The 22,585-nt window shown below is 42.6% G+C and overlaps 1 protein-coding gene across 1 annotated transcript in view; it reads left to right on the forward strand.

Moving 5' to 3' along the window:
* HSPBAP1 (HSPB1 associated protein 1) overlaps window positions 1–22,585 on the forward strand; it is a 58,612-nt gene that overhangs the window by 16,354 nt on the left and 19,673 nt on the right. The window contains exon 2 of the mRNA XM_056126710.1: window positions 5,634–5,819. Within this exon, the coding sequence (XP_055982685.1) occupies window positions 5,634–5,819 (186 nt within the window). The remainder of the gene's footprint in view (window positions 1–5,633; window positions 5,820–22,585) is intronic.

Below are 22,585 nucleotides of genomic sequence, written 5' to 3' on the forward strand. Positions count from 1 at the left end.
TTGATTAAGATGATTCCGAGGTACTTGATTTTCTGAGGTACTATGGTGAACGGGATTGTTTTTTAATGTCTCTTTCTTCTGTTTCATTATTTGTATGTAAGAAAGCCATGGACTTTTGGGTGTTGATTTTGTAGAATGGGAAAGAATATTTTCCCACTATTCATCTGATAAGGGATTAATATCCAGGATATATAAGACAGTAGAATTGTACAAGAAAAAACCTCCAACCCCATAAAAAAATGGGGAGAATAAATGAGCATAAGTTTCCTCAAAAAAGAAATACAAATGGTCAAAAGGCACAATAAAAAGTGCTCCACATCGCTAGCCATCAGGGAGAAGCAAATCAGAACAACAATGAGATGTGGGGAAAAAGGGACACTCTTTCACTGTTGTTGGGAATGCCCACTAGGCCAGCCTTTATGGAAAACAATATGGACAGTCCTTCAAAAACTAGAAATTGAGGAGAAGGACAACATGGAGGGCGGGATCCACAGATCCCGAAGGGGGAAAAAAAAAAACAGGTTCCAAAAAGAGCTGAGATCATCGGGAAGTCCCAGATGGGGTAGGTACCGCATCCCGCCTCCCCCAGATGGAACCCCGGTGACCAGAAGCCTCTACAACCACAGCTCGAGTATGCGGGAACTAGGACTTTTCCTCAAATCTGCCGGGACTACAACTCCCAGGTAACCTCAGATTCCGGAAGTCACGCCCACAGCCCGCCCCCCAGTGCCATATTTACAGCATTCAGCCAAAGAGAAGGACAACATGGAGGGCGGGATCCACAGATCCCGAAGGGGGGGAAAAAAAAAAACAGGTTCCAAAAAGAGCCGAGATCATCGGGAAGTCCCAGATGGGGTAGGTACCGCATCCCGCCTCCCCCAGATGGAACCCCGGTGACCAGAAGCCTCTACAACCACAGCTCGAGTATGCGGGAACTAGGACTTTTCCTCAAAACCACACGGCCGCTTACGCAGTCGCGCGACATCTCTCTATACACAAAGTGATCCATGGGAAGTAAACCACCCAACGTTTCTCCCTGAAAATCATAGTTAAGTTTGGAGCATGGCCACAGCCCCAGAAACACAAGGACTTAATGCATAACCCAGCAGCTTGGAGCAGAAAAGTGAACGGGCTATGCGTTAATCCAGGCCATCATGTCTGTCCGGAGGGGAATGGGTGTTGCCCCATTCGCCCTCTCCTCTCTGGAAAGAAAGATGGTGGCCACATGGGAGCCTTGTGGACAGCAGGCATGAGCCGGGGGAGTGGGGGCAACTAAAATCTCATGGGAAGGGGGGCGTTCCAGTCCGTCCTTCACGCCCTACCGAGGTCACCAGTTGCCCGCCACGAGCGGCTCTCCAGCACGGCCATGGCCCCAGAAGCACAAGGACTTAATGCAGAACCCAGCAGCTTGGAGCAGAAAAGTGAAAGGACTATGCATTAATCCAGGCCATCAAGTCTGCCAGAGGGGAAAGGGTGTTGCCCCATTCGCCCTCTCTTCTCTGGAAAGAAGGATGGCGGCTGCATGGGAGCCTTGTGGACAGCAGGTATGAGCCGGGGGTGTGGGAGCGACTAAAACCTCATGGGAAGGGGGGCGTTCCAGTCCATCCTTCACGCCCTACCGAGGTCACCAGTTGCCCCCCACGAGCGGCTCTCCAGCACGGCCATGGCCCCAGAAGCACAAGGACTTAATGCAGAACCCAGCAGCTTGGAGCAGAAAAGTGAAAGGACTATGCGTTAACCCAGGCCATCATGTCTGCCCGGAGGGGAAAGGGTGTTGGTCCCTTCCACCCACCTCCCTCTGGAAAGAAAGATGGCGGCCACATGGGAGCCTTGTGGACAGCAGGTATGAGCCGGGGGTGTGGGGGCGACTAAAACCTCATGGGAAGGGGGGCGTTCCGGTCCGTCCTTCACGCCCTACCGAGGTCACCAGTTGCCCCCTGCGAGCGGCTCTCCAGCACGGCCACGGCCCCAGAAGCACAAGGACTTAATGCAGAATCCGACAGCTTGGAGCAGAAAAGTGAACGGACTATGCGTTAATCCAGGCCATCAGGTCTGTCCGGAGGGGAAAGGGTGTTGCCCCAGTCGCCTTCTCCTCTCTGGAAAGAAAGATGGCGGCCGCATGGGAGCCTTGTGGACAGCAGGTATGAGCTGGGGGAGTGGGGGCGACTAAAACCTCATGGGAAGGGGGGCGTTTTGGTCCGCCCTTCACGCCCTACTGAGGCCACCAGTTGCCCCCCACTAGCGGCTCTCCAGCACGGCCACGACTCCAGAGCACAGAAACCAATTTCTTAATTATCTGACTTTCAGTAGAAATACTTCCAGGGTCAATAAGTAAAATAGCAGAAATCCAAAACCAACATTTAATTCTTGAACCCAGCTGTAGAAAGCAAATCACTTCACAATGCTTTTTCAGCATGTCTGATTTGGGGGGGGTAAACTCTAAATAATAGTGGTGAATCTTTTATTGAAACAATGAATCTAATCAAAGCAGATAGAGTGTTAACTAGAATTCATCTGCCCCACAGGGACTGGGAGGGGTGGGGGGTGGGGTTTTATTGGGGTTTGTCATGGTAAAAAATAAGTATTGGTAAAGGGAAATGTGTTTGATATTTGCATGACTGAGACCTAAACCTGAAAGCTTTGTAACCTTTCCCACGGTGATTCAATAAATTAATTAATTAAAAAAAAACTAGAAATTGAGCTTCCATATGACCCTGCAATACCACTTCTGAGAGTATATCCCAAGGATGCAAAAAAGCACAGTGAAAATTATATCTGTACCTAAAAAGTTCATTGCACCACTGTTCACAGTAGTCAAAATCTGGAAACAACTCAAGTGCCCTAGAACAGATGTCTGGTTAAAGAAACTTTGGTACATCTACACAATGGAATACTATACAGCTGTTAGGAGAGATAAAGTCATGAACTTTGCTTATAATGGATAGACATGGAGAATATCATGCTATGAGAAATGAGTTAGAAAGAGAGAGACAGACATAGAAGGACTGCACTCATTTGTGGAGTATAAAACAACATAACACGAGACTGACACCTAAGGATAGTAGATACACAGGACAGGAAGACTACTAGAAGTCAGCCTCATGAACAAAGGGGAGAAGACAGCTGGAATAGAGAAGGGATCACTACAAAAATGATGGCTTGAGGAACCGGTCGGGATGGGAGATGTGTGCTGAAAGTAGATAAAGGACCAAGCATGATAACCTCTCAGTGTCTGTATTGCAAACCATAATGCCCAAAAGTAGAGACAAAGTATGGGAAATATTGTCTGCCATGGAGGCAGGGGGAGGATGGGGAAAGGGGGGGATATACCAGGGATATTGGTGAGGGGGAATGTGCACTGGTGGAGGGATGGGTGTTTGATCATTTTGTGATTGTAACCCAATCATGAAAGCTTGTAACTATTTCATGGTGATTCAATAAAATTAGAGAGAGAGAGAGAGAGAGAGAGAGAGAGAGAGAGAGAGAGAGAATGGGCACTGGCGGAGCGATGGGTACTTGTACATTGTTTGAAATGTAATCATGAAAATTTGTAGGTCTGTAACTGTATCTCACGATGATTCATTAAAATAAAAAATTTGCAGCATTTTCATATACACAAAATTCAGGCACTTTTGTCCAGGAGTACATGGGCTTTGCAAGCTAGGCAGCTTTGTTCTTAGATTTATAGATTGATATGCTTTAAGATCTTGAATGTGAATTTATCATAAATGTAAACATTTTTAAATGCCAAAGAACATTTTATTACTAGTTAAAGACCTCCTTCCTTCCTTCCTTCCTTCCTTCCTTCCTTCCTTCCTTTCTTTCATTTCTCTGTTCTTTAGTTTTTCTCCCTCCGTCCCTTCCTTCCTTCTCCACACCTAGCAGTGCTTAAGGGCATGGTCTAGAGGGGTTACTCCTGGCAGTGACGGCAGTGACAATGAGGGCAGTGGCAAATAGGGGTTAATCCTGGCAAAGTAACTCCTGGCAGTGGGGACCCCAGCCTTTTGAACTAACTGAACAACCCATCAATCTCTTCTCTTTCTCTTTCTCTCCCCCCTCTCTCTCACCCCATCTCCCTTTTTAGTTTTTTGGCTGTAAAGATTTGGGCCATACCCTGCAGTACTCAAGGCTTACTCCTAGCTTTGTGCTCAGGGATTATTCCTGGCAGTCCCAGGGGACCTTACGGGATGCCAGGGATTGACAGGGGTGGCCATGTGCAAGCGCTCTACCCACCGAACTATCTGCTCCGATCCCCTGAACAACCCATTTTCTTAAGCAGGATTCCTTTTCATTTAAAGGTCAAATTGGGACTTTGTTTTACATTAAAACTTTGGGGTGCTTCTCCCCACATCCCCTCATCAAGGGAATTTCCAACTCTCTTATATGCCTTTCCCCCTTAAGCCTCCACACTGGACTCAGTGGGGCATGCTGACTGTGCAGAAAGAAGGTGATAGATCATTCTTAAATGTTCACTGCCAAGGACTTGAGGCTGCTGCTCACTTTCACCAGGAATGTGGGAAAGAATTTCAAGTTTTTGTCCTTGTCTAAGAAAGGAGGCCAAATTGATTTAAACTTTTTATTTTCTTTGAAAAGAAGTCTTATAGTTCTAACAAGTACAAATTGCTAAAGTTTCTCAATGAGTTCTTCCTCATTTGTCTTCTTTTTAAAGAAGTTTAGACTAAAAGTTGAATGGTATGAGAATTTGCGTGATTTGTGAGCTTTTTAGTGGGTTTTTTTTTTCTTGGTGTACAAGATCTAGCAAATTGTTCTAGAGATCACTATGTATCTGGTTATTTTGGGTCAAAATATGTAACATTTGGGGAAGGGACCAAATTTTCAGCCACACCAGGCAGTGCTTGGGGGTTACCCTCAGTTCTGAGCTTGGGAGTCACTTTTGGGAGTCACTTTCAGTGGCGCTCAGGGGACAGTGCAGTGCTGGAGATTGAACCTGGGCCATCTTGCACGCAGCACATGTGCCCAGCCGATTGAGTGCTCTCTTAAGCCCTTAAATCACTTTAACTTTCCCCAAAACTCTAATCTTAAGATGTTTTTATAAGCAATGTATTTGTTATTTTATTTAGCTAATTCTTGTATTTCTAATTTTTTATGTGATATTGGGGTTTGAACCCAGGGTCTTGCACATACAAGGCATATTTCTACAAATAAGCTATATCCGTGGCCCTAAATTTTTGAGTCCCCCTCCACATCTAATGTCCCTATTGAATTGCTGTATTCAGCAGTCTTTCACTTAAACAGGATGTAGCAACTAAAATTATTGCTGACTCCAACAAATCTAGTTCTAGAGTAGTTCCCATTAGCGTTTTAATATAATCTTCTGGAAATATTTTAGTAAATCGCATTTCAAATTCTAAATGTCAGAAAAATTTTTAAACCCCTAAACTTCATTTTTGGCACTGAAGACCAATTATTTCCTAACAGTTAAGATTTAAAATGAGAAAAATCATTGAAGAATTATGGTTCTCTGAAGCCAAGTATTTGTAGTAAGTAATAAGTGAAGTGCAAATGCAGCATAATTACACAGAAAGACTTGCCAAATAGAAATGATGACATTTATTCACATCAGATTAAGTAACCTTTATAATCATCTAATGCTCTATTATTTCTCTCCATAGCTAAACATACCAAGCCATTTGCACCAGAGAAGGCAAAAGAAATTATAATGTCTTCAAGACAACCTGTAATCTTCTGTAACATGGTTTCTGATTGGCCAGCACAGCACTGGACAGCTAACCACCTTGCCAAGGTCCTCCGTGGCAGACAGCTTCGATTCAGGATGGGAAGAAAAAGCTCAGACACAGGTAGGTCTGAACTACAAGTAATGGTCATTGTGATGTCTTCAGTAACATGACCCTAGTCTTAGCAATGATTGCTCTTTCTCCAATAATAGCTTTATTTGTTTGGTTTTTGGGCCTTGTCCACTGGTGCTGAGGACTTACTCCTGGCTCTGTTCTCAGGGATCATCTCTGTGGTGCTTGGGGGACTGCAAATGATGCCAGGGATTGAACCTGGGTCAGCCACATGCAAGGCAGTCACCTTACCTGTTGTACTATCTCACTGGTCCTCTTTATCGTATAGAATCATTTTTATCTAATCTCCTATTTGATTATTTTCAGATAGGAAAATTTTATTGAAAGTTTTAGAATAGGTTTTTTTCTTATACAGCCGATGGTTTATAACCATAAAAAGTATTTATATATCATGGTTTGTTGAACATGGTAGACTGTTCAATATTGTAGACTAATAAATATTTGGTAATGTGCTCTTATTTCTGTTTCCAGATGACCAAAAAAGAGCAGTACTAATATGATAAACGCATACACTTTCATTGCCTTTGGAGTGCCTTCTTTAAGTTATGGCTTTAGGTGCTATTTATAGTGCTTGGTATTGGTTGGAATTTTATCTTTTTATGGGCTGCCTCACCTGTGTTGTTTGGCATGAAAGTGAATACTTAAAGGTTTTCACCACCTCCTTTCAGTAGTTTAGTTTTGCTGGCTCCCTGTCCTTCCCTGAAAACATTTCTATTTTTTTACTCTCAATCCATATGCAACAATTATTATTAACTCCAAAACTAGTTAATTTGAAAGAAACTGTCTGTTTCTAGTCTCAAGAAGTCCAGAACCTTCATCTGGTTTCAGAATTTGTTTAACTTCTCCTTAAGCATTGAGAAATATTCTAGAAACTCACAGTATTTTAAGCACTACTATGAAGTGGCTCTGTGAGTATGTATATCTGTTCATAATTCAAAGGAACTAGAAAATTATCCAGTTCCCTGTCAACTTCTTTAATCTTCTTATGTGGATCTTCTAGTTTATCCCTTAGTTGTTTTTTTTTTTTGGTATGTGTATCTAGTGCCCACAATGTCAGCCACATAAAATCAGCTTGTGCTTTTTCCTTCTTGATGTAATTAATTAATGTTATTACTTGGTCTTGGTTTTTCGTTATCTGTTTGGGCCACACCCTGTGCTACTCCATACTACTCCTGGCGCAGTGCTTGAGGGTTCCTTCTAAGAGTGAGGGAGCTGGGGAGACCATGTGATACTGTTGACTGAATCCAGAAAAGCATACAGACTTTGAACTGCAACCCTTTGAGCTATCTTCTTGGCCCTCTTTCTTGGTTTCAGCCAAATATATTTACCACTTGTTAAAGTGACCACTAAGACTCTGATTTGAAAATAGAATATGACATTTTTTCCTATTCCTATTAGATTGCAAATACAATACTACAATTAATAGCGAACAGTTATCAAGAGCTGACAGGCACCATTTTTTAACAGACAAACAAACAAACAAACAACTGCCCTCCTGTTGTTCATCGATTTGCTTGAGCAGGCCCAGTAACGTCTCCATTTTGAGACTTGTTGTTACTGTGTTTGGCATATCGAATATGTCATAGGTAGCTTGCCAGGCTCTGCTGTGCAGGCGAGATACTCTCGGTAGCTTTCCGGGCTCTCTGAGGGGCGGAGGAATCGAACCCAACTCGGCCGGGCTGGCTGCGTGCAAAGCAAATGCCCTACTGCTGTGCTAATTTTTTAAAAAAATTTGTAAGGTCATTCATGATGATTTATTACAATCAATATTCCAACAGCAATCCCACCACCATTACACCTTCCCACCAGTATTATTTTCAATTTTCCCAACCTCCACCCAACCTCCTGCCCCAATAGCAGGCCCTAAATAATTTATTTTATATTGAGTCATCCTGAATAGAATTGACAGAACACTAGATGAAGGACAACCATTCGAGCAAGCCGGGTTCCAAAAAGGATTTGGTATGATTGATCATATTCACATGATGACCAAGCTCATTGAGGTTTCTTGGGAGTTCAAGATGCCGCTCTGTCTAACGTTCGTTGCTTTAAAGAAGGCCTTTGATTCTGTTGAGACTGAAGCGGTCATCAAAGCCCTAGCCAAACAGGGCGTTCAAATTCAGTACATCATGATCCTCCATGAGCTGTATTCTGGATTCACCACCAGGATCTCACCATTCTACAAGGGAGTGATCATCAATGTAAAGAGAGGGGTTCGGCAGGGTGATACCATTTCACCGAAACTCTTAAGTGCCACTCTCGAGAACGTCATGTGACAACTGGAATGGGAAGAAATGGGAATGAAGATAGATTGTCAGCAACTACACCATCTCTACTTTGCTGATGACATTGTTCTAATAACACCAAATGTGCCAAGCGGCACAAATGCTGGCTGACTTCTACCGTGAGTGTGGAAAGGTCGGACTTCATGAGAAATGGACTAGTCTCTAACGTTCCATTTGCTCTCAGTGGAACGAACATCTCCGAATGCAGCAGTTATGTGTACCTGGGTCGAGAAGTCAACATGACGAACGACCTGGCACCTGAGCTGCGCAGGAGGAAGAGAGCGGAATGAACGCCTTCAAGAGTGTCAAAGAAATAGCTAAGAGGACAAAGAACCTCCAGCTCTGGGCACATCTCTTCAACTCCACCGTTCTTCCTGCACTAACATACGCCTCAGAGACCTGGACCCTACGAAAACAGGATGAGAACGCTCTTTGGGTCTCCCAAAGAGGAATCGAAAGAGCTATGCTTGAAGTATCATACTTCACTCAAGTGAGAGAAGGAATCCTGAGTTCCGACCTCCGGAATCAGGAACGCTGTCTCGTTTGCCAAGGCATTGAAAATCAGATGGGCTGGACTCGTAATATGATTTGGAGACAACCGCTGGACTAGAGTCATTACCAACTGTATTCCACGGGACATCAAAAGATCGCATGGCCACCTACAAGATGGTCAGACTTATTTGTCAAGACCCTGAGTGATCAGTTTGAGGCTGTTCGTGTTCCTGGAGCAAGCAGATGCCACTGGGCTACACTAGCATGCGACAGGGACAAATGGAGACATTACTGGTGCCCGCTCGAGCAAATTGGATGTCAGGTGATCAAGTGATTGCTTGTTATGAATAATTCACTAAAAATTTTTTTTTCATTTTTTTTCATCATCCTGTTATTCGTCGATTTCCTCGAGCAGGCCCCAGTAACGTCTCTTTCATCCTAGCCCTGAGATTATATTCACGGCTCTTTAGGAGAATGAGACCCATCATTGTTACTGGTATTTGGCATATTTGGTACGCCACGGGGAGTTTGCCAGACTCTGCCCTGTGGGCAGGCTACATTCGATAGCCTGCAACTTTGTCCAAAGTAGGAGTGAGATAATAAAATGTCATAAAAAGATGTCCTGATAAGATGTCGCACGGCCGCGAATGCGGTTCCGGGAGCTGGATGTTATAGTCTCTGAGTCTTGGTCTGCTGCCGGAGCCCCACCCCAACCAGGGCTCCGGCAGCAGAAGACCTCCAGGACCAGCCACCACCATGCCAAGACCACTCTCCGCACACATGAAGGTACTGGCAGAGGGACAAAGCCACGCGGATTCGGGGCCGAGATCTCCAAGCCTACTCGGATTGGGGTCGAGCATCCTCTACCCAGATCCTCCAAATTCCAGTAGGCGGGGGTCACACCCACCACCTGGCCCCCTGGCGCCGTGTAATCCCATCAATAAAAATAATCAAAAAAGATTTCCTTAGAAGAAAGTGTGTGAAGATTGTTGTGTCTCACCCTTGAGCCAGTAAGCCCTTTTATAAGTGATTACTGACATGTTGTTACAGGGTAAGCCTTGTGTGTTAATATTTTTGTAAATGAGATTGATTGCCTTTTACTTTACATCCCATCCAATGTAGTATGTATTCTTGGTATATCAGTGGTGTAGAGTATGAGATGTTGTGGCTGCTTGCTCCAGGAATTCTAAAATTTTGTAGTTAAATTTTTAAACTGGATGGTGACTTTGGGGTCTGAAAGCTTCTCTGCAACTTGTTGATCTCTTTCAAGATTTGTTTATGAGTCTCTGGATCAGTTAATGAGCTTGTATGGCGCCACGGGTGGACATTCACATTCATGGAAGAACAGGAAGATGGGAGAGGTAAAACATCCCCGACACTGTGAGAGCCTGACAGGCACCATTCTGAGTGCTTCTTATATACTAATTTTCTTCAAGCCTCTTAGAATGGTACTATTATTATCCTGTCTTAGAGATGAGGCAGTTAACCCTGAGTATGAAAAAGTCTATAGTGTAAACAACTGTTTAGAATTTTTACTGAAGGTATAATTATGTTTTAAAAAAAATGCTGATAAAATTTACTTAACAAAACTCATGATTTTAAAGTATGAGTTGCATGGTTGTATCATAAGCACAGCGTGAACAATCATTTCTGGACATTTCATCACCCTCTAAGGAAGTCCAATATCTCATAAACAATTACTTTTCCATTCTACCTTATATCTACCTTATATCCTAGCTCCTGCAACCACAAATCAAGTTTCTCTTTTCGTAGATTTGCTATTTGAGATTCATTTGTATTATACCGTGTGTACATACCTCATCTTTTAAAATAGTAAATAAAATTCCATATAAATGTACCACATTTTGTTTATCTACTCGATGGATTTTATAACAAGCCTTGAATTGGTTCCATTTTTTTAAAGTGTTAAGATAATGTTACTATATGGGTCCCTGACTACAATAATTAAATTTTAAAGTGTGTCTGACAAGGATTGAGGTTGTGGAGGTGGAAGGGAACCTGGGATATTGGTAGAGGCATAGGGGCATGGGATCATGGGAATGGTGGTGGAATTGGGAGGGGGAACATTGTATGCCTGAAACTATATTATGAACAATTTTGTAAAATCACGTCTAATTAAAAATTAACTTATAAATAGAAGATGAATGAAATTCTCAACATTTATGTACACATTTTTGCCTAGACAGATGCGTTCATTTCTCTTAGGTATAAATCTAGAAGTAGAATCGCATACTACTTGGTTGAACCTTTTGGAGCTGCCAAAGCTGTTCTCCAAAGGAATTAAACTTTTGCTTTCTTGCCCAACCTTCTTAGGATGGTAATTTCTCTGCATAGTTGCCACAGTTTTCCTTCTTCAAAAATTCTAGCCTTGGGGCTGGAGCGATAGTTCAGTGGTTAGGGCATTTGCCTTGCACTTGGCCGACCCGGGTTTGATTCCCAGCATCCCATATGGTCCCCCGAGCACCGCCAGAAGTGATTCCTGAGTACAGCCAGAAGTAACCCCGGAGCATCGCTGGGTGTAACCCAAAAAGCAAAAAAAAAAAAAAAAAAAAAAAATTCTAGCCATTGTAGAGGGTATGATGTATATTTCATATATTTCCCTACTGACTTTAGTAAGCACTTTTTCATGTGCTGTTGACCATTTGTAAATTTTGGTTTCAAAAAATAACTTTAAGTCTTTGCCCATTTTCTGAATTTCCTCTAGTTTCTTTTAGGGGTTTTGTTTTATGTCTTTTGTACAATTAACATAGGACTTCATATAGTCAAGATACTCAGACCAGTTTTCCAATAATTTCCCATTCTGTGACTTTCTTAATAAAACTTGCTCTTCAGCTTATTTCTTTGAAATTTAATCTATCCTTCCCACAAGCAGTTTATAGAAATTAATATGTTCATTGTCATTAGAGCTACAGAAGTTCAAATTTGGCTTTAACTGTGTGACCTGTGACAAGTAACTTAATTTTTCTGTGTTTTAAAAATGTTCTCAAGGGCTGGAGCAATAGCACAGTGGGTAGGGCATTTGCCTTGCAGTGGCCAATCCAAGTTTGATTCCCAGCATCCCATATGGGTACCTGAGCACTTCCAGAAGTAATTCCTGAGTGCATGAGCCAGAAGTAACCCCTGTGCATTGCCGGGTGTGACCCCCAAAAGCAAAAAAAAAAAAAAGTTCTCGAGATTACATACATTCATATTCACACATTATTTAGAACAGTATCTAGCATGTAGTAAATGTTTAGCAAATTTTATTTTAAAATAGGAGTAATTAAAATATATAAAATTAGTCATTTCATTTTAGAGAAAGTGGACTTATTCCAAGGTAGTGGACTCCACTACCTTCACTACCCAGCTGCCGCCACACTCGAGGACACTTTCCGGACATTATAAGACACTGAATACCCATTTTCCAGAATTTCCATACCATATTTGATAGGGTTCAAATATGGTAACACCTACAAGGGCGATTAGAGGTCGCCCCAAAAGCCTCTGTCCCTCTCGGAAGGCCTGGCAAGCTACTGAGAGTATTCCGCCTGCATGGCAGAGCCTCGCAAGCTATCTGTTGTGTATTCGATATGCCAAAACCAGTAATTACAATGGGTCTCATTCCCCTGACCCTGAAGGATTCACCAATATGGCAGCATTGAGAAGGATGAGAAAGAAGAGGCCAATAAAATCTCAAGGCCAAACTAGGCTGCCACAACAAAGGAAGACAAAAATGATCGTCTGTACTTACAATGCACGTAGGCTAGCATCAGATGCATCCATCGAGGACCTGATGGTACAAGCGCGAATGATCAAGTATGACATCATTGGTCTGACCGAGACAAGAAGAAACGAATCTCACCATGCCGTTTTCAACACTGGAGAAGAATTGTTCCTCGGAACATGCGATAAAAGAGGTGTCGGAGGCGTCGATGTCCTTGTCAACACAAACTTGGCCATGAGCATTGATTCATTTGAATGCCTAACAACCCGAATCAGACGTTTACATTTGAATAGATGTGGCTCACTGCCGGTAGTTTCTATCTTCGTTGTCCACACACCAACATCCAATTATGATGAAGGAGAAATTGAGAAGTTCTACATGGAGCTGGAGAAGTTCTATAAAGAAGACCACACCTTCTACAAGATCATTGTGGGTGATTTTAATGCCAAGATAGGACCGAGAAGATCAGCTGAAGAACTTCACATCGGGACCCATGGCCTAGAATGGAACGAACAGGGTGAGAGACTGTCTGAGTTCATCATGTTGACCAAGACCATCCATGGTAACTCAAGATTCCACAAGGCCGAATCTAAACGTTGGACATGGGAGTCAACCGATGGACGATTCCACAACAAAATAGACCACATCATATTCAATCGATGGTTTTGCCTGACCGATGTCACTGTTGTCCCAATATTCCAAACGGGATCGGACCACCGTCTCCTTCGTGCAAAATTCTACTTCACAGAGCGGGAGAAAGGGCTGCAAAGTTCAAAAAGAGAACTCCCGAAACGACCACCAACTGGGAGCTCTTTGGCATTATTGCGGTAACATGGGAAGATGCCATTGTTGACAACATTGACGAGGAATATGATCGACTGGTTCAACACCTCCATGGTTGTGTGAGGAATGCCAAGAGAGAGATAGCCACAAAAAAACCTGTCTTCGAAAACTCTTGACTTTATTCAACAAAGTGGTTTGGCGCATGCCTCAGGCAACTGCAAGTGAACGTCCGAGCTCGCAAAGCAGTGCAGAGATGCGATCAAGGAAGACCTCAAAGAGAGAAGAGCAGAAGTGCTGGTAGATGTGGCAGAAGCTGGGAAAAGTATTTGTAACGCCTTCCTGTCCTTCGCCAACTACAAAACTAAGATGACTGCCCTCCGACGTCCTGATGGATCTATCACATCTTCCAGAACGGCAATGAAGAAGATTATCCATGACTTCTATTCAAATATCTTTGATAGCCATGTCCACCTGCCGACGTACCAAATTTCACAGGATGGATATGTCGTTCCCAATGTGCTCCCTTCCGAAATCCGACACACCATTTTGTCAGTAAAGAAATGAACAGCACCCGGCCCAGACAAGGTCAGACCTGAACACCTGAAGAACCTGCCATCAGTACTCATCAATATGCTGGCTCGGCTCTTCACACGCTACCTGTCTGAATGCAAGGTTCCGTCCCAATGGAAAACCAGCAGGACTGTACTACTGTACAAGAAGGAAGACATCCATGACATTGGCAACTATCGCCCAATCTGCCTATTGTCTGTCATCTACAAGTTGTTCACTCGAGTCATCCTGAATAGGATTGGCAGAACACTAGATGAAGGACAACCATGCGAGCAAGCCGGGTTCTGCAAACGATTCAGCACCATTGACCATATCCACACGATAACCAAGCTCATTGAGGTTTCTCGGGAGTTCAAGATGCTGCTCTGTCTAACGTTCATTGATTTAAAGAAGGCCTTTGATTCTGTTGAGACTGAATTGGAGCCCTCGCCAATCAGAACATTCAAACTCAATACATCAAGATCCTCCATGAGCTGTATTACGGATTCACTACCAGGATCTCACCATTCTACAAAGAAGTAACCATTGATGTCAAGAGAGAGGTTCAGCAGGTTGATACCATTTCACCGAAACTCTTCAGTACCACCCTCGAGAACATCATGCGACGACGGGAATGGGAAGGAATGGGAGTGAAGATAGATGGTCGGCAACTACACCACCTCCGCTTTGCTGATGACATTGTTTTAATGACACCAAACATTAGCCAAGTGGCACAAATGCTGGCCAACTTCGACCGTGAGTGTGGAAAGGTCGGAGTACAGCTGAATCTTACAATGTTTATGAGAAACAGCCTCTTTCCTGACGTCCCATTCGCTCTCAACGGAACGACCATCTCCGAATGCAATAGCTATGTGTACCTAGGTCGAGAAGTCAACATGACAAATGACCTGGCACCTGAACTGCGCAGGAGGAAGAGAGCGGCTTGGAACACCTTCAAGAGCATCAAAGAAATAGCTAAGAGGACAAAGAACCTCCGGCTCCGGGCATATCTCTTTGATTTCACTTTTCTTCCTGCATTAACATACCCCTCAGAGACCTGGGCCCTATGCAAACAGGATGAGAACGCTATTTGGGTCTCCCACAGAGGAATTGAAAGAGCTATGCTTGGAATATCACGTTTCACTCAAATGAGAGAAAGAATCCAGAGTTCCGACATCTGTGGATGATCAAGAATCAGGGACGCTGTCTCGTTTGCCAAGGTGCCAAAAATCAGAAGTGCTGGTCACGTAATGAGATTTAAAGACGACCGCTGGACTAGATCTGTTACCGATTGGATTCCACGGGATGTCAAAAGATCGTGTGGCCGCCCACCTACCAGATGGTCAAACTTCTTCATCAAGATCATGAACAATTGTTTGAGGCTCTTCGTGTTCCTAGAGCAAACAGACGCCATTGGGCTACACTAGCACGCGACAGGGACAAATGGAGACGTTACTGGCGCCTGCTCGAGCAAATCGACGATTAACGGGAAGTCAAGTGATCAAGTGATCATTTTAGAGAACACTAAAAAAAAAAAAAGGAAACCTCAAAAGAAATTTGAAAGTACTTGAACTTAGTACCAAAAGAAAATCATTAATTTTTGGCATGTCCCTGCAGGCATTTTTGTGTTTTACAAATAAACTATTGATAATACAGTGGGTAGGTTGTTTGCCTTGCCTTGGTTAGCCATTGTTGAATCCTTGACACCCAAGATGGTCTCCTAGCCCTGCTAAGGGTGATCTCTGAGTGCAGAACTAGGAGCAAGCCCTGAGTACCACAGGGTGTGGCCCAAAACAACAAAAATAAATTTTAAAAAATGTGATATTGAAAACTTGCTTTCTAGTAATACTATTTTAAGTGTTTTTATTATGGAAGTATTGAGTTTGTGGGCTGGAGCAATAGCACAGAGGTAGGGTATTTGCCTCGCACGCAGCCTGCCCCGCCGAGCTGGGTTCGATTCCTCTGCTCCTCTCAGACAGCCCGGCAAGCTACTGAGAGTATCTCGCCTGCACGGCAAAGCCTGGCAAGCTACCTGTTACTTATTCAATATGCCAAACACAGTAACAACAAGTCTCAAAATGGAGACGTTACTGGGCCCACTTGAGCAAATCGATGAACAACAGGAGGACAGTGTGACAGTGAGTTTGTAATATGTAGATTTGTGTTCTTATTATTACAGATCAACATCTCTATGTGTAGTACATTATGTTCACCACTCAAAGTCTTAATTCCATCCTATATCATAGAGCCTGGCAAGCTACCGAGAGTATTCAGTTGCCAAACACAGTAACAAGAAGTCTCACAATGGAGACGTTACTGGGCCCGCTCGAGCAAGTCGATGAACAACGGGAGGACAGACCATAGAGCTGACCCCTTTTACCCCATTTATTTATTTATTTTAAATTTTCATTAGTGAAACACCATGAGGTGCAGTTGTAGACTTACAAACTTTTGTGCTTCGGTTTCAGTTATACAATGATTGAGTACCATCCCTCCACCAGTGCTCATTCTCCACCACCAATGATCCCAGTATCCCTCCCACCCCCCACCCCCCCATCCCACCCTGCCTCTGTGGCAGGGCATTCCCTTTTGTTCTCTCTCTCCTTTTGTGTGGTGGTTTGCAAAAGAGGCATTGAGTGGCAGTCATATTTGGTCTATAATCTGCTTTCAGCATGCATCTCCCATCCTGGGAGGATCCTCCCAACACCCTTTATTTGTTGCTTCCTTCTCTATCTGAGCTGCCTTTTCCCCTAGCATGTGCGGCTGGCCTCCAAGCCATGGAGTAAACCTCCTGGTACTTGTCTGGCTATCCTTGGATGTTAGTCTCCTATTATGTTACTTTGTGTTTCCCAGATGAATGCAGTCTTTCTATGTCTATCCCTCTCTTTCTGACTCATTTATTTCGCTTAGCATGATACTTTCCATGTAGTAACACTTGTATGTAAATTTCATGACTTCGTCTTTTCTAATAGCTACATAGTACTCCATTGTGTAGAGTTACCAAAACTTCTTTAACCAGTCATCTGTTCTCGTTTCCGAATTTATTAACCTCTTTTGTACCCTTTCCTGCTGACAATCTCTAATTTAACCTAAGAGTTTATGTTTCTGTTTTATTTAGTTTTGTTAACGTGCCACACATGAGTGAATTATACAGTGTGCAGTCTATAGAGTTTTTTTTTCAGATTTAATGTGTCTGAGCATGTGTCTTGACATTATGTTGAGTGTGACTTTTTTTTTTGAATCATCATGAGATAGTTACAAAACTTTCATGTTTGAGTTTCAGTCAGTGATCGAATACCCATCCCTCCACCAGTGCACATGCTCCTCCACCAGTGTTCCCCCAACCCTTCCTGCCCCTCCCCTTTCTATAGCAGACAGTTCCCCCATACTCTGCTGTCCACTTTTGCGCATTATGGTTTGCAATGTAGATACTGAGAAGGCTATCACGTTTGGTCCTTTATCTACTTTCAGCACACATCTCTCATCCCAAAAGATTCCTCCAACCACTATTGACTTAGTGATCCCTTCTGTATTCTGCCTTTTTGATGAGTTGTTGAATTCTGTTTGCTAGGATTTTGTTGAGGATCTTTGCATCTGTGTTCATCAGGGATATCAGCCTGTAATTCTCTTTCTTTGTGGTATCTCTGTCTGCTTTTGATTATCAGAGTGGTATTTGCTTCATAGAACTGTTTGGAAGTGTTTCTGATTCTTTGCTTTCCTGGAAAAGCTTGAAAGGAACTGGGAATAAGTCCTCTCTAAAGATTTGGAAGAATTCACTAGTGAATCCATCTGGGCCAGGACTTTTGTGTTTGGGGAGACTTTTTATTACCATTTCAATTTCCTTGATGGTGATGGGTCTGGTCAGGTACTCTTGGTTCAGCCTCAGAAGACTAAAGGAATCCAGGAATTGATCCATTTCATGGAGGTTTTCTTGTTTTGTGGCATAAAGATTCTCAAAGTAATCTCTGAGGATCCTTTGAATTTCTGTAGTTTCTGTTGTGATGTCCCCCTTTTTGTTTCTGATTAGGTTTATTAGGTTTCTCTCTCTCCCTTCTTTTGCGCTCCAGTGATTCTTAATGTTATTCCTCTTGGCTGCATCCCAATTTTCTCTTGACATCTGTTGCTTCATTTTGAGACTTTTCCATTTTCTGTTATCTGGAGAGTCTCTGCACTTCTTGGAGCTCACTGATTTTGTCCTCAGCAGCTGTTACTCTTCCACTGAGTTTTTTAATTCACCGAGCCGGCTTTTCAGATATGTCATTTCTGTTTGTAATTTTGTTTGCATTTCCAATATTTCTGCTCTCAATTCCTGTTGTGTTTTATTGGTGGTGTGTTCCATTGTTTCTTTTAGCTCCCTATATATCCTTAGTAACTCCCTTCTAAATTCCTTGTCAGAGAGCTTGTCTAGCGCACCATTACTGGTTGGATCTTCTGGACTAGTTTCTTCACTAACTAAGCTTGGTGTGCATCTGCATTGCTTTACCATTGTGACCTGTCAGTTTAGACTTTCACGCGCACTGTTACTGTTTTGTTTTTGGTGTAATATTAATTGATATGGGGCTAATAAATTATTGGCCTAATGTGTTTTTGGTGATTGGGCTGCCCTAGTGAAAGTTCCACCTAAGAGGATAATTTATGGTTCTTAGGGGACATGGGTGAGATACTCTCGGTAGATTGCCATGCTCTCTGAGAGATAGCACTGGATAGGGCTGGAGCGACAGCACAGTGGGTAGAGCTTTTGCCTTGCACGCGGCCAACCCGGCCGACCCAGGTTCCATTCCTCCGCCCCTCTCGGAAAGCCCGGAAGCGACCGAGAGTATCTTGCCCGCATGCCAAAGCCTGGCAAGCTGCCCATGCCGTATTCTATATGCCCTTCTGTGTGCAAAGCATGTGCTCCGCCTATTGAGCCATCTCTCTGACCCTTGATTTATTTTTACAATTCTTTTATTTGTATTATTTAGATTGCTTAGAAAGTTTTAATTTGTAGTCTTTGAAATAACCCTTGAGCCTCTTTGAAAATAGGCCTTGCCTGCATTTTTCGTGATTGCTCTAGGATAGCTGCCAAGAGGAGGATGGCCTAGTCAGAGAGCAGGAGCACTGCCATCAGTAGCCACGCTGCCCAGTCAGCAGCCTGGGCCATTCTGACACGCTGTCTTCATGGTGTGTGGTGACTTGATGGCTCCCGGCCGTCCTGAAGCCCAGGCATCACGCTGCTTCTCTACACTCGGCCTTCCCGTGCAGTAGGAAGAGCCTTCCCCCTGCTCCCTCTGTCCCAGCTGCCCTTTCCCATTTCTTCATGCTGCAACCAGACACAGGTTTTTGGTTTTCTTAAAGCCAACAATTTCTTCTTAGTTCTCCGATGAGCATCTTTAAATTCCTTATATATTAAAAATATACTGTAATTATTGCTGTTGTGTTTCTCAGTTTATTCTTTGTCTTTTGCTTTTCATTTTTACCAAATCAAATTGTATTGTTGCATTAACTTTTTGTTTTGTTTGGGGGCTACATGCAGCTGTGCTCAGGGCTCTCTCCTGGCTCTGTGCACTGGGATTACTCCTGTCTTTGTGCTCAGAGCTTACTCCTGGCTCTATGCTCAGGGATTGCTGCTGGCTCTGTGCTCAGGGCTCACTCCTGGTGGGGTTGGGGAACCTTATGTGGTGTCAGGGATTGAACTTGAGTAGGCCATATGCAAGGCAAGCACCCTGCCATTCTCTGCCTTTTCATTAACAATTTGATCCTTACTGTCATTGTCACTGTCCTCCCATTGTTCATCGACTTGCTCAAGTGGGCCCAGTAACATTGTGAGACTTGTTACTGTGTTAGGCCTATCGAATATGTCATGAGTAGCTTGCCAGGCTTTGCCATGAGGGTGAGATACTCTCGGTAGCTTGCCGGGCTCTCCAAGAGGGGCAGAGGAATCGAACTCGTATTTAGAAATTTCTTTTGTATCTTGAACATAGATAATATTTTAATGGTTTCTTCTAATTGGATAGTATTTCTTTTCATTCTTAACATATGCATCAATATGTATATTGATATACTATCTTACAGTTTCCCCCCAAATGATTAAATTGGACTGATACCTTTTATTTCAGTACCATTTATAGAATGATCTTTTCCATCTAACTTTGGAAGTTGTCCTCACTATGTGAGAATGAACACTCATATATATCCCAGCATCTACTTCTGGGTCAGGTATTAGGCTTTGAGTCTTGAAGTTAATACAATTTTTTTTTTAAAAAATGAAAAAGATCTTAGTAAACTGTGTGTATTTTACTACTTAAAAAAGGAGAAATTTTCCCAGTTTCTTATTTTTCCTTACTCTTATTTGAAATACTAAATTTTATTCCTCTGAATGAATTTTGAAGTAAAAAAAAAAACCAAAATATTTACATTTTAAAAAATCCTACTGGACTTTTAAATGAATAGGTGAGAAGTCATTGAGTGCTATAAATTAGGAAATAATCTACATTGTAATAATACTTTATCTTTCTACGTAAAAATTAGTTGATTTCACTTTCTAAATTAAGTTTCTCACTGGAGAGATAGTACAGGAATAAGGCAGTGCATGTGCCATGGCTGTGACCTTGATTTGATCCTTGGCACGCTAAGTGGGCTCTGCACAGCCAGAGGACTCTGCACAGCCTGAGCACACCAGGACTAGCCCCTGATCACTACCAGGTGTGATCCAAAAATTATTAAAAATTTTGTTTTTCTTTCAGTAACAAGAATTGGCATTTTCATATAGGTCCACAAATTTCTTACAATGTTGGAATTTTTATAATTATTGTGAAGGAGATAGTTTTGCCTATTTTTCTGTAATAATTTTCTGTGGTACATAAACTATTTATTTTTGTCTGTTTATTTGTTATCTTGCCACCTGTTTCTGTCTTATTCTTGTGGGTTTTCTGAGAAGACGAGGATATGATCTTAGCGGTAATTTTGCTTCCTTTGTAGTGGATTTCTTATTTCTCTTTTAGGTCTTTGTTAGAATTTTCAATAGTGCTTGAATAAAGTGGTACTTATTAGCATATTTGAATGCACTGTATCTCAGTTTATTTTATAATGTAATGAACAAAATTTGAAATCATTTTGAATCAAATTCATTTGCTAACTATCATATGTGCTTGGTGACAATACTATCTCAACTGGCAGTAATTAGGCAGGCAGTTGTAGAAATAACCCCAAATATTTGGAGTTGGGGGTGGAGTGGTGATAAAAGTCTTGTTCAATGCCCACATTTCCTGTAGTGTTTCTTGCTGGTAAAAGGATGAAATCTTACAAAATGGAGAGATAATTTGATTTTCTAATGTGCAAAAACCACTTGGACTCCTTTTTATGAGTTAAGAACACATTCAGTTGCACCATTTCTAAATCTTGAACTCGAGCTTCATTTTACCTTACAGTTTGAAGTGAATGAAAGTTGTGGTTGCTGAGGCTATTTCAGTGTTAAATAAAAGAAAACAATAATAGCTCTAGAAAGGAGTCATCCCACTGTATAGAATAAGCTGAGAGGGGCTGGAGCGATAGCACAGCGGGGAGGGCGTTTGCCTTCCACACAGCCAATCCCAGTTCAATTCCCAGCATCCCATATGGTCCCCCGAGCACTGCCAGGAGTAAGTCCTGGGTGCGGAACCAGGAGTAACCCTGTGCATCGCCGGGTGTGACTCAAAAAGAAAAAAAAGAAGAAGCTTAGAAAAATAACTCTGCCACCCGGAAAGATTGTGATAACCAAATGAAAACAGTAACTGCTGTTGGTACTGCCAGGAGAAGTGAAAAGACTCTTTTGAGTTCTGTGTTTAAGTGAAACAGTCCTTATTTCTATATTCCGTCCATTGTAGTTTCCCCTGACAGTAACAGTTCTCAGATGGAATATTCGTATTTCTAGATTCCCTTAGATTTGTTTGTTTTTGATTTTGACCCCATCTGGCAGTGCTCAGGGATCACTCCTGGTGGTGCTTGGGGGAGCGTGAGCAGTGCTGGGGATTGAACCTGAGTAGGTGGCATTCACGTCACACCCTACCTACTCTCTCCCCGGCCCTGTAGATTTTCTTTTCTTAAATGACAGAACTTTCTGTGACGGAAAGTTCTGAGGCTGCAGTGCACGCTTGCCTGTAAACTGGCCTTCTGGGGTCCTGCTCAGTCCACTACAGGTAAGCGGCTCTAGTGTTTGAGTTGCATTGGATTTTTTTTTGTATTTGAGTTGCATTGGATCTTTTTTTGTATTTGAGTTGCATTGGATTTGTTTTTCCCTGTTGGGGAGGGGCGGGGCATGCGAGAGGTCGAACATGCCCTGCAGTGCTCAGGGCTTACTCGTGACTCTGCACTCTGCAGTTGCTCAAGGGCCCAGGTGTGGTGCTGAGATGTGGTGCCAGGTCAGCCACATGCAAGGCAAGCACCTTACTTTCTGTACTCTTGCTCCGGCCCTTGATTTGGGTTGAATTCTGTGAAAGTGAAAACTTCAGGATATTGCGATGTCTTTGAGCTTACCCTGCAGCTTACTGAAATCAATGATTTAGAAATCTTTTGTTTCTCAGCACCAGGCAGATTCTGGCCACAGATTGGGATCGGGTTTTTTTTTTCTTTTTCTGTTTTTATAATCTGATGCTATTGTAAAAAATTATTGATGTTGTTGGTCTATTAAGAACTTATGTATGGAGATACTTTTATATGTATGTATGTGGAGGGTTGTACAGTAGTACAGTTTCTCAAACATCACCAAACTTAGTTTGTAACTATATAGATTTTTATCTTTCAGATAAACGTAAACTAGTAAGGTTTTCCTGCTTTTCAAAGTTCAGTGACAAGTTAATGAAGTAGAGAAATTAAGGTGATTCTTTGACACACATTCTTCTTTCTGTTACCTCACTGCTACTCTGAAGTTTGAGTAATACGAGAAAGTGAAAAGATGATTGGGATAAAAC

This window comes from Sorex fumeus, unplaced genomic scaffold (genome assembly GCF_029834395.1).
Source record: "Sorex fumeus unplaced genomic scaffold, SorFum_2.1 ptg000063l, whole genome shotgun sequence".
Classification (NCBI taxonomy): Eukaryota; Metazoa; Chordata; class Mammalia; order Eulipotyphla; family Soricidae; genus Sorex; species Sorex fumeus.